The sequence below is a fragment of the Arvicanthis niloticus genome, chromosome 25, assembly GCF_011762505.2.
Source record: "Arvicanthis niloticus isolate mArvNil1 chromosome 25, mArvNil1.pat.X, whole genome shotgun sequence".
NCBI lineage: Eukaryota > Metazoa > Chordata > Mammalia > Rodentia > Muridae > Arvicanthis > Arvicanthis niloticus.
In genome coordinates, this window is record NC_133433.1 from 35,372,715 (window position 1) to 35,385,863 (window position 13,149).

Sequence of the window (13,149 nt, forward strand, 5' to 3'; positions counted from 1 at the left end):
ACCCTGCAAATACTTAAGTGTGACTCCCACAGAGAGCAGGTCACATGGCCTGTCACTCTAGCTCCAGGGGTCTGACTCCACACAGTCACAGCACTCGTGTGCAAAGACACACACACAGCTAAAAATACACATACTCACAAAAAAGGTGCACGGAGCTAAGAATGTGGCACTCTTGCCTAAAAAATCCTCAGATCAATTCTCTGCGCCACATAAAACAGAGCACTCTGGTGTGCACCTGTATTCCCAGCCCTCAGGAGGGAGAAGCAAACAGGATGACTAGAATTTCAAGGTACTACTTCCTTCATCACATAGTAAGCTCAAGGGCAGCCTGATCCAGATGGAACCCTACCTCAAGAAAACAAAACAACAAAATCCATAGTTCACCAAGAAATCTAAACAGAATTCCCCAGGAAAGTCCTCAATTTAGATATGAACCCACACCTTGAATCTCTCCCAAAAAAAAAAACGGTTACAAACTCCTAAGTAAGTTTTCTTTAACCAACATAAAAGTATAAATAAGAGATGCCGATGTATTTCTTGTAAGCATTCTACTAAGGTGTTCCCTATTGGATTGTGGCCTCATTGGTCTCCTTATATTTGGACACTACAAATCATGTTTAAACCCTCCCTCTTTCTCATCCTCTCACTTGGACCCTGTGCATTAAAGATCAGAGCTGTATGCCGACACCCTCCCTTTCTCCTCAGATAGCTCAGAGCCTCAGCACCTCTTAGCTGAATTGAACTGATCAACAGCTCACTAAACGCTTCTCTATGGCCAGCATGGTAGATAGATCAGACAGTCAAAGAACCTGCAACCAACCCTGACTACCTGAATATGATCCCCCCCCCAAAAAAAATATGGTAGAAGGAAACACACATGCACATAGACACACACCAAATAAGCAAGTTCTTGGAAAACCCAGGAAAATAAAAAAATAAAATAAAAATCCTTAAATATACCAGGAATATCTAGAAACTAACGTGCAGCTCAAATATTAACTACATACCCAGCCCTAACTGTCCCAGGCAAGACTGCTGTTTCCTTCAGTAATTCCAGCACACCCGCTCCAGAGCTTACCATATTGCCTGCCATTGTTCTCCGCTTTAGTTACAGTTGTGCTGTAAGTCAGTCAATATCAAATGAACAAATGAATACCTGCTCCTGCAAAGCTTCTTGGTAAGACTGAAGTGACTGTGTAGAAGGTTTTGGCTTATCCTCAAAGACCAGTCCTGAATTTCTGTGTCCATTGCTAAGAACTTTCTGTTCATTCTGTCCAACAGTATTCCTAATAGCAAATAAACAATTTGAATCAATTTATTATAAGAACAAGCAAATTCTAGAAGAAAACAAAAACAATTCTTCATCTGGCATATAAAACCATCTTTTAAAACAGAGCCAGCAAGATGGGTCAACAAGTATGGCAAACACTGTGCCGTGCCCAAGACTACACAGAGCCCCTGAGAAGCAGCTCCTGCAAGCAGTCCGCTGTCCTCCACATGCACGCTGTGGCACGTTTGAGCACATGCACAAGCATGCACAATAAAAGTAAATACAAGATTTAAAAAATGAACTATAAGCCAAAATAAACCCTCTCTCCCTTAAGATGCTTTCGCCAGGGTATCTCAGCAATAAGAAAAGTAACTAAGACACCACATGAGCAGGAGAACCTGAGTCCAGTCGCCAGCACACACATAAAAAGCTGGGTGTGTTGGAGTACAACTATAATACCAGCTGGGGAGAGGCAGAGACAGAAAGACTCCTGGGGCTACAAGCTTAACCAAATTGGTGAAGGCCAGGGCCCGAAGAAAAATCTTGTCTCAGAAACAAGGCAGGCAGATCCCAAGGAGCAATACCTGAGATTGACCTCTGCCCTCCACACATGCATGAGTGCACAATGACATATCACTTCACACTAAAGGCAGCTGGTCAGAAAATAGGAACTGCTGGGGAACATGCAGAGAAACTAGAATCTTTGTGCACTGACAGTCGGAAGGCAAACAGTATTCTACTGTGACAGTAATATGGCTCTTCCTCCAAAACAGTTCTAAAACAGTTACCATGTGACAGTTACCATGGAAAATTATATTTCTGAGTGTATATATAAAAGAAATTAGAAAAATACAATGATTCTAGTAGCAACATGTTTATAACTAAGATGATAAAGGCGCTCCAGTGTCTGTCAGTGGCTAACTAAAAAGAAAATCTGATGGTGTAGGCACACAATGCACTATTATTCAGCCTCGAAAAATCCCAACGTAAGTTACAAGAACCATGAGCAGCTAAGGACCCTGTGCTAAGTGAAATGAGCCAGTCACAATAAAACACTGTCTGAGCCTCAGGAGGTACCAGAAGTCAGACCCACAGACAGACAACAGAACAGGGGCTGCCAGAGCATGTCACAAGAGAAAATGTAGTTGCCTGTTACTGAATTCAAAGGATAGAGTTCTCATTTAAAACATGAAAAGCATTCTGGAGATGGTTATGTAATGTTACAGATGGACTAAATACAACACCAAGTGTTCTTTAAAGTAGTTAGGCTACAAGACTTATACTGTGCATATCTTAACACTTGTATTTTAACTAAAGACTTACATAGCTGGTGGCGCTACCTGGTGAGTGACAGGAACAGAGACATGAGGGGCAGGCTGTCCGCCAATCATTCCTGAACCATCTAAAGGGAAACAGAAAAAAAGACATTTGTTTCAGAATATTTACTTACTATTAGTAACATTTAATCCCTAAAGAAAATGACACCGAAAGCTTTTCCCATGCACCAATACTCTGGGCTAACAGTTAGCAAAAGAACATAGAAAACATAAAACAATTACCACTTAATGCTGAGTCAAAAGGAAATAACTATGAGACACAATTAGTTTTATTTTGGTTTTAAAACTGGGTCTTGTTTTATGACCCCAGGGGACTAAGAAGTTCCTCAATAGCCCAAGAGGGCCTTGAACTCATCTTCTTGCCTCCATCCATAACTGCATTTTAAAATGAGTATTGCTACAGTTTGTCCTCTAAAATGTATGCGGGAATTTAATTCATAAAATCTTTTGCTAACAAATTTAACAGAGTAAAAATTGAAGCCCCATGAGTGAATTGTGAATTTACAAGGGGAGTGGAAAAAACTGATAGTGCATTCACACCTGCCCTGCATATGTTATTTGGGCAGATTAGGTCTCTAAAATAAACCTCTTCTCTTCATAAAATATCTCTATTGAGTATCATGTCAAACTAATAAAATTGGACTTGATACTAGGAATGAATTTACTGTCAATAAATACATAATACTTGGATTAAATGGAGCTGTACTTTTTTTCATTTACATACTGTTGCTTCCATAAAAATAATTATCCTTACTAAACCACCAGAAAAATATTTATAGAATATATAGAAAACTCACAGTATGCAATATTAGGATCCAATGTGTTTCTGGCACCGTAAAAATAGTATGCATCATCATAAGGAGTTCGGTAGTTAGGAGCTAGAGGGGCAAGTAGCGGAGCTGGAGGTGGATTCAGAGGCACAGGCACAATCCTATACCAAAAGAAAAACAAAAACATCATCCTCGTATTACTTTTAAGCAAGATAGTTTAATCTTTTGCAAAAAAAAAAAGGTAATATTAAAATTGAAAATCAGCCTTGTACTAGTTGTTCAAGAAAAATTCGGAATCAAAAAGCAAACAGCAACAAATTTTACAACTTCAGGAACATTTTGGTAAGATGCGAACAAGTTAAAGCAATTGAGTAATATCCAGTAGCCATTATGTGCCATATCAAACAAAGGTATGCTCCTCCTCAGTAAACACAGAATGAACAATTACAACAGTGCAGCACCCACAGGGCAAATGACAAAGAATACCAGAGGAATACAGAGCAGGGACACTCAGTCTGTAAAGTGACAGGAGAAAAGCTTGAAGATTCCCAAAGCTGGAAGTGTCATGTGATAAGAGTCACAGAGAGAGAGAACCAAGAGCTCCACCACCTCAGGATGACAAATGGTTCTATGTGGGCAGGACAGTGCATAGAGTGAGTATGTTTGTGCATGTCAATACCTGCGCACATATCCAATGGTGCACATGTGCCCATCATGTGTATAGGAACTTGTGCGTGTAGGAGAGAACGTGAACACGAGTATGTACAAATGTACAAGCTAGCAGTTATCCTTGCACGTCAGTTCTGGGGAGCTGTTCACTTTGTTTTTGACACGGAGTTGCTCACTAATTGCACCAGCTGGCCAGCAAGCCCCAGAGATCCAGTCTCTGCCTCACAGCACTGAGACTACAAATGCATCCCACAACACCCAGCGTTTTAACTGACTGAACCATCTCCCCAACCCAAGGGTTTATTTTTTATACGTAAAACTTACTGCTTTTTCACAGAAAGTTAAACCACAATGTGGTTGCTTAAGTATCCATACAGCCCTGATATAATATTTAATAGTTCATAAATTTAAAATGTATAAAAATTTGTACTTCCACATTTCCTCACTGAGGAGCAATGTGTTTCTACTAGCACAGTATTCTTCAATAATAGAAATGGCAAACGCAAATAACTTTAGATAAACAAAGAAAAGAGGGACATTCTAGATATTTTTTACTCAAACATTAACATATTCCGTCCGCCTTAAAGAATCTGCAGGCTAAGGTAGCACCAAAGTCTCTTCAGGTGTCAGCAGTTCCACACATCAGTCGGTGAGTCTAACCTCACCATCAGCAGTGCAGATGCGCCAGCAAAAACAACCTGAGTAACAGTTATGGAAGGAATCTATTATTATCAGCAACTCCTAAACTGTATCTATACATAGGAAACTCAATGTTCAGCCCTCTGACTATGTCAAGTACTGCCATCACCTTTTACAAGTGAGAAAACTGTTTTGCATAAAGTCCAGTGAAGCCGACTATTCCAGCCTCTAACCCAACAGAGCTGTGGCTCTCTAATTCCAGTCTCTCAGCCTTTGGAGTAGGGAGGCCATTAAAGAAAATAAAGGAAGGGCCTGAGAAACACTGTAAGAAAAGCCCTACAGATTGTTAGTGACAAATAAAAGACCAAGTCCTGCTGACAGGAAAGACATCTCAGAAATGTGTTAACAGTTAGAGAAAAACATCTACAAATGTAAAGATATTCCTACAATTAGTATTTAAGTATAGGCCAGAAAATATTCATGTTACACAGTCTTCTTTATGTATAGATTAGTATGACGTGTTTTCCCTATAGAAATGACATGTTCAATATGAATTCCAGAGTACATCCCAAAGGACCTAGAGTAAGCCCAGAAAGAACTGTTAAAGCAGACAGATATGTACCAGGTTAGAAAATTTTTCTGAATAAGGTGAAGAAACAATTCAATGATTGCCAAGTGGAAATAACTGAACAATGCACAACTTTTAAAAGATTTTAAAAATATGACCTAAAAAATACTAACATGTAGTTACTAACTTATTTTAAAAATCCTAAGCCTATTAACGGATATAAACATTAAAGATTTCTCCTTTTTCTAATAGCAGAGAAAGAGAATCAATAACAATGAAGAAGAAAACACTACTCAGCAAAGTTACTAATGCTACGCCATCTTTGAAGCATCGACTGTGGCAGCACACTCTTTCTTATACATGTAAAGCACAATGAGGCTTCCCTAATTCCCAAATACAAACATTTAAACAAGCACCTGGGATGCACCAGTTCACCAAGGGTGCTGCCGAGTCCACTGTGCAAGTCTTCATTGTGAGAAGGGGCGGAATGAACTGGTGGGACTGGTGGGATAGACGGGGCAGAGAAGGGAGGGGGAGGTGTCTGGAAAGCTACTCTGGGTCTTTCAGGTGGTATCATCTCTTCAAAGTGTCTTGGTGTCAAACTAAACTGCTTTAGTCTATCAGGCTAAAATAAAGAAAAAGACAAAAAAAAAAAAAACCTGTTTGTTACATAGAACCATAAGTTTAACAGTGACAGGACCTCCAAGGACCCTCTACCCCAGCAGGCACTTAGACAGTCACAGAACAGCAGAATTTTACAGCTAAAAAAGACTTTAAAGATCCAATTCTTATTTTATAAGCAGGTAATTTGAGGCTCCCTGAGAAGCACATAAATCACCTAAAGGCTCATGATTAGTAAATGAATAAACAGCAACTACAGTCAGGCATGAACTTCCAGGGCAGGTCTCTGGTAAGACAACAGCAGCACCGCATCTCTCCTCAGCTGCTGCTTGGGAGATCACCAGGGGAAGGCCACGTGTGAATAGTGAAGAACGCTGTGCCACAGTAAGAGCAGATTTACAAAAAGAGCCACAACAGGGTAGACCAGCGGCTGCTTACTAATCTTTACTCAAGGATACAGTTTATGCCATTTTTAAATATTAAATAATGTTAACTGTTGCCTCTAATATTCAACTTGACACTCTTTAGGTGATTCAATTCCAGAATAAATAGCTCTATCACAGACTATAAAATTTAATAATTTATAAATTTAATAAACTTATTAACCTATAGTTTTAAATGTTATAATTATATATTATATAGTTATTATAACATATAATCCTACTTAATTATATGAATATAATTTATATATTTATATGAATATTTGTATAAATTTATATATTTATAATTTATAAAAATAATATGTTATATAAATTTTGTTAATATAGATTGTAATATAATTATTAAAATTATAATTCATAATTTAATAAATTTATTAAATAATCTTTAACTGTCCCCTCTAATACATATTTATTCAACTTGACACTCTTTAGGTGATTCAATTCCAAAATAAATAAGATATATAATATACTATAAAATTTAACATGCCAATATATTATACTAAAAAGACTCAAGTTTCCAGAAGCTAATTTTTTAATGCAATGGCTACTTAAAAGGTATTTAATGAGAAACAAAAAAGAATTACCTTTGGACCCTATTTTTTTTCTGCAAGGCAATATTTTCAGGAAGGGTTTTTTCTCCCATTACTGGGAACCAGGAATTACATTTAAGGCCTCACCCAAGCTAAGCAGCAGCTTTTCCTCCCACTGACCTACAGAACTGATCCTTTTAAGTTTCTTATTTTGTTTTTTACTTTATTTTGTGAGTCTTATTAATTAAGTTGCCCAGACTCAATAGAAACTTACTCCATAGCCCACAGAAGCCTCAAACTTCCCTCAGCTTCTCAAGTAGCTATAAAAAGAACATGATCAGCCCTGGTTCAGGACTGCTTTCTAAGGTTAAAATGTATATTATATGAATAGTCAGAAACACAAAAGGGACATATTGGAGCAGTATAAAACACTAGGGCCTCTGGTGACTGAACCAGGCTTTGCACATCTTACAAACATTCAACCACTGAGCTATGCCATCACCCCAGCACTAAATTTTAAAGCAGATAACCCAAGGAACACATACTTAAGTAAATCAATTAAGTTTTAGGATTTGCTAGATCCTTTTTAAATCAGAAGTTTTTATTAAAACTAGAGGTCTTAACCATCATTAGCAAAAGCAACAAAAACTTTCAGCAAATAAACACTACACATACAACAACAACAAAGGCCACTGCGGGGAAAGCAATAAATTGTTACCTCCTCCTTACTTAACTGCAATGATGTGTGAGAGCCACTCCACTTAGTGATGTTGAGAATTGCAAAAGTCAAGTAAAAAGAGTATGATTATCCTTCTAGTTTTACAGTAACAAAATGAAAGACACAAGTTACACATTTTTAAAAATTATTCCCATAAAGAAAAATAAATTTTTAAAACATACTTAAAAACAGTATTTACATCAAGTTTAAGTTACACTGGTTTAACTTTCCCAGGGTCGTGGCACATGTAAACAGAAGACAAAACAAACTCTAAAAAATGATACACAAATTAAAGGGAAATCATCTTAAACTAACAATGGGTAATATTTAAGATCAGTTAGCACTTCTATAGTTCACAGTAGTTATGACTGACATTTATGAAAATGGAATTTGGTTCACTATTGTTCCAACTGAACTGGTTTTTACAGTATCCCAACCTGTTGAGCCTCCCCTGCTACTAACACGCTTGAGGCTTCTTTGAATGAAGGATTAAACACTAAAAGATGCCAAGAACTCTTACCGATTTTTCAGGGTCTTGTACTCCAGAAGTTGTAATTCCAAATGCTAAATCTTTTTCTCTAAACAAAATTAAGATTTTATGAATTGAAAAACTGTAGTAAACATACTTTGTCAAAATTATAGTCATAAATAAAATAAGATCTGTACATGATGCCTATATAATACATTTCCAAATACAAATAATTCCTCTGATAATAAAGCTTTAAAATCCAAAGGTCAAATTTAAATATAGGAGACTGTGATTTACATGTCAAGTGCTTAGGATGCATATCACAAAATGAATACTGGAGATATTTCAAAGACAAAGTAATTTACACAGAATAAAAAACAAAAAAACTGGAGAGCTGCTCAGCCGTTCTGAGCCCTTGCTGCTCTCACTGACAACCCAGGCTCGGTGCTCAGCACCCATGTGGCAACTCACAACCACCTGGAATCCCAGTTCTACAGATCCAGACATCCTCTTCTGGCCTCCAAGGGAACCAGGAACACACACAGCATACACATTTTACATGCAGGCAAACAGGCAAAACACTGATACACATAATATAAAAATAAATCTTTTTTTTTTTTTTTTTTTTTTTTTTTTTTTTGGTTTTTCGAGAAAAACAAATCTTTATAAAGAAAAGAAAATCTCAATAGTAGAGGGCCTGCTTAACTAACAAGCAGAAGCCTCTGGGTTTAAAAACCAGCACTAAAAAATTAATTACTTTTTTAAAGATAGCTTAACAGTAGATATTAAGATCTACTTTATCTCTGGAGTAATCTCTGGAGGTGAGAAAAAGAACAACAAAGTAAGACTCAAATTCTTTAGAACCAATATTTTTATTCCTAATCTTAATGCTTCACAGATTAAGAAAATTGTAAGAGGGCAAGAAGGATTAAAACTGATTCATTATGTCTGTGAAACTGTCAAAGCAAAATAAATCAAAAATAAAAAAGATTCTAGACAGGGTTGAATACAATGAAGCCCTGTGATTTACTACAATTTATACTATTGAGCGTGAGCTTACCATTCTTACTTTCAAAGTAAACTACTTTTGAGTCTGTATGCATATGGATAATAATCTGGCAGACACTGGTAGGTGATTATTCGCAATCAAGTTACAGTAGAAAAACTGCCACTTATTCTTGTCATTTCACGCAAGTGCTTTCTGCTAAATGCAAGCTTTTCATTACCGTCTCTTCTTCTTCTGTTGCTCAGCTATCTGTTCCAGTAGTTCTTGCCTATATTTCTCTTTCCTTCTCTTGGTAAGTTCTCGATCTTCACCTCCTAGATAAGGAAAAAAAAAATCTTAACTCTTATGTATCACATACAACTAAAACTCAAGCTTTAAAGAAATTCAGTGTTTGGACTGGAGAGATGGCTCAGCCATTAAAGGCTAGGCTCACAACGAAAAATATAAGAAATTCAGTGTTTAAGTGATTATTATATAAAGGAAACTACAGGGAACGTCACATCAATACACCAATAACTTTCTGAATTTATGAGTTTTAATCATAGGTCAAATATGACACGCATTAGTAATTGCAAAACTTTCCTCTGAGTAACAGAAGACTCTGCTCCCCAGCCCCTTATATGGTGGTTTGAATGAGAAATGTTCCTAAGTCCTGGGCTTTGGACACTTGGTCCAAGTTGGTGACACTGTTTGGGAGGCCAGAGGAAGTGTGCCAGGGTGGGCTGAGAACTTAAGGTCTTGCCTTGCTTCCAGTTTGCTCTCTCTGCTTCATGCTTGTGGCTTAAGTTGTAAACTCTCAGCTTTCTCCTCCTCCTATGTGGCCTATCACTGGCTTCCTTGCTGTCCTCTCCATAATGGAGTTTAACCGTTTGCTACCAGACGCCAAATAAACTCAGTTGCCTTGGTCACAAGTGTTTCATCCCAACAGAAGAGTTAACTAAGATACCTTAATAGCTTCTATAAACTTCTTAAATTTAACAAGTATCCATCCGAAAGTGAAAACCAGTCCCACTCTTTACTTCTACTCATCTCAATAATGGAGTTTCAACTTCATTATTGTATCATGGGCAAGGCCCTGAAGAGATGTCTGTCTGTCTGTCTGTCTGTCTGTCTGTCTGTCTCTCTCTCTCTCTCTCTCTCTCTCTCTCTCTCCCCCTTCTCTCTCACACACACAGACAAAAAGTAGAAGAAATAAGAGTGTTAAAATAGCTAGTATTCCTATAAACATAATAGAGAAGAAAACGGAAGCTACTACAGAAAGGAAACCCCACATGAGGAGGCAGTCCATATAGAAGATAAGAAGCCACAAAAGAGCATCGCTCTGAGTCTACAATGAGAAGAGGTTCCATCATCCACAAAATTGTGACATTTTTTAAAAGTTCATAAAAAGCTGAGGTTGTCAATAAACAGAAGAACTGAACATCAAGGAGTAAATCAGTAATCATACAGAAGTGGGAATCCAAGCATCATAATGCTAGCAGACTGTGGGAAGAAGCAGCTGCTGTACATCAAAGAAACCAGCTGATCCTTCAACAGATTCTTAAAAGCCAAGTGTGCATTAGAGTAAACTTCAGAATCCCAGAAGTCCCAGACAAGAGGAATTTCTAATCATCTGCTGGCCAGAGCAGCAATACAGAGGTTCTGAAAGAGACCCTTCCATGGCCCTTAGGCACACCCTATGTCCTGCTTTCCAAACTTCTCTGTACAAACAGCTGCAATCATTTGGTGAGGGCCAGGGAACTGCTTTGGACCCTGTGTCCTCTTCTCATACCTAGTGAAGTTGAATTAATGCCAGAAAATCCTGATGAAAACCCTACACAAACATAAGCCACCACTCTAGGGGAAAGATAGGAACACTGAGAAAAACACATTCCTGAGACAGACAGAGACAGCCTTCCACCAAACAGCAACAATAATCTAGCCTCTTCCTCAGGTGCACAAAAGTCTTGCTGAACAAGATTGCTCAAAGAAATTCCTGCACCTCCCATCTATGGGCAAGAAGATCAGATAATTAATATTTCTCTATATGATTGTCAAAACCAGAAAAAACAAATCATTAAGATCAACTAGCCTGATTTAACTGAGTTACAAACCATTATAATGACAACCAGACTATAAACAAACTTTTAAATACACACTGTATTTCCTAAGCCATTAAAAAGATTATTTACATAGGCATGGTGGCTCATGCATGTAACCTCAATAGATCTCAAGTTGATGTCCAACCTGCACTATAGCAATTTTTTGAGGCAGTGTTTCAGAAAACAAAAGAGAAAGAAGAAAAGAAGCGCACACATGTAATTTCAGCACTTAGAAGGAACAGTGTTGTGAATTCAGTCAGCCTGAGCTACAAAGCAAGTTCTAATCCAACTTGAGTTACACAAAGAGAGTCTGTCTCAAATATTCTACACAAAAAAAGTAAATATTTTTAAAAATCTTTTAATAAATCCCACAAACTTGAAATAATAAAGATTTCGTGAATTGTGCTTCCAGACTATAAGAGACACCAACACGCATTAAGAATGTCGCTCTGTGGTATAATCCTTAGCTGGTAGGCACAACAGTGCTCAACTCAATCCCTAGGACTGAGATACAAACAGGCAGTAACAAAACTACAAAAGTGAAGGAAAGCTTTCAATTGTATAAATTCAAATATACACTTCTAAGTAGTTTGTGTTTACTTCTAAATGCCACAGAACATTGTTATTTCCCTCCAAACTTGCTCACAGGCTCCTCCCAACTCCGCCCTGCTAAGAAAGGGTGTGGATCAGTGGTTCTCAACCTTCCTAATGCTGTGACCCTTTAATAGAGTTCCATATGTTGTGATGACCCCCAACTACAAAATCATTTCATTGCTACTTCATAACTGCAATTTTGCTACTGTTATGAACTGTTATGTAAATAAATATCAGATATTCAAGATATCTGATAGGCAACCCCTGTGAGGGTTGAGACAGACAGATTGAGGGTCTATGTAGCCCTGGCTGTCCTACCACTCATTAGGTAGACCAGGATGGCCCCAGATGCACAGTAATCTGCTTGCCTCTACCTCACCTCCAAGTATTGCAATTTAAAGTATATACTACCATGTTCAGCTTAGTTTTGTTTTTTAATAAAGTAAAAGTCCCAAATAAAATATCTGAAGCTAAACAACAGGAAAATAAATTTTAGTATAAGTGGAGTTAGAGACCCACCACCTTTAGAGAGATGTCAGCTCCCTATCTGGGCAAACCTCCTCAGGGATAGAGATGCCCAGACATACGATGAACCATCAGTTTGAAGGATGTCAGTTGTTGACTGCAAACACTCGTCTACCGTGTTGCTCACAGCTCCTGACTACACACCAGTGATCTCACTCCACTCCTCTGCAGATGGTAGAGTAACCTTCTTACTGATAAAATTAATTTTCAGTCCACTCTCAGCTTACCACTTCTCTTTTTACCATCCGTTAAAAATATAGCATAAACATGTGCCTTTACTCTGATCTAAAAGATAAACTTGGTCAAACCTTATAGGCAACAAGAACTAAGTTTTTGTGAACATAACCATCTTTCTCACAATAGTATTTCTAGGAAATAAATGTCTAAAATTACCAGGTGACTATGTCTCAATGACAAAATTTAACTTACTGACTGCTTTTATTAGACTGGATCAACCTAATATGCTATTCAATTTTCTCATGTACCTTACTAAAACCAAACTTTAAGCTTTCAAAGTATCCATTCAAAGAACAACTTTTATATACAAAGCTATAAGCAAAAACCAAGGCTCACCATACCATTTCTGAAACGAAATGAGGACAAACATAATATAGCAAAAAAGAATTGTATTCAGTAATAACCTTGACCTTTGATTAAAAAAATAGAAAATTTGGGTCATTATGATTTTGAAGAAAAAAAAAAACACTTATTCAGAAACTATATAAAAAGAAGAAGTATGATGGTTTGACTATGAATGGCCCCCATCAGTTCATATATTTTGAATGCTTAGTCACTGGGATGAAACTCTTGATAGGATTAGAAGGATTAGGATAGCCCTGCTGCAGGAAGTATGCCACTAGGGGTGAGCTTTAGGTTTGAAAAGCCCATGAGAAGTCCAAGAGTCTTTCTAGT

General features: G+C 37.5%; 1 protein-coding gene across 17 annotated transcripts in view; it reads right to left on the reverse strand.

The window, feature by feature from the left end:
* Cspp1 (centrosome and spindle pole associated protein 1) overlaps positions 1 to 13,149 on the reverse strand; it is an 86,075-nt gene that overhangs the window by 33,479 nt on the left and 39,447 nt on the right. For 9 of the 17 annotated variants that reach the window (XR_013107353.1, XM_076924382.1, XM_076924375.1 and 6 more), the window contains 7 exons: positions 9,258 to 9,351; positions 8,083 to 8,140; positions 7,563 to 7,604; positions 5,670 to 5,878; positions 3,405 to 3,538; positions 2,594 to 2,672; positions 1,157 to 1,286 (listed from right to left, as the gene is read on the reverse strand). Coding sequence is in view for 16 of the 17 variants with exons in the window: in XM_076924382.1 (XP_076780497.1) it covers positions 1,157 to 1,286; positions 2,594 to 2,672; positions 3,405 to 3,538; positions 5,670 to 5,878; positions 7,563 to 7,604; positions 8,083 to 8,140; positions 9,258 to 9,351 (746 nt within the window). In the remaining variant the exon portion in view is untranslated. The remainder of the gene's footprint in view (positions 1 to 1,156; positions 1,287 to 2,593; positions 2,673 to 3,404; positions 3,539 to 5,669; positions 5,879 to 7,562; positions 7,605 to 8,082; positions 8,141 to 9,257; positions 9,352 to 13,149) is intronic. The other 8 variants (XM_076924380.1, XM_076924379.1, XM_076924378.1 and 5 more) reach the window with 2 other exon arrangements.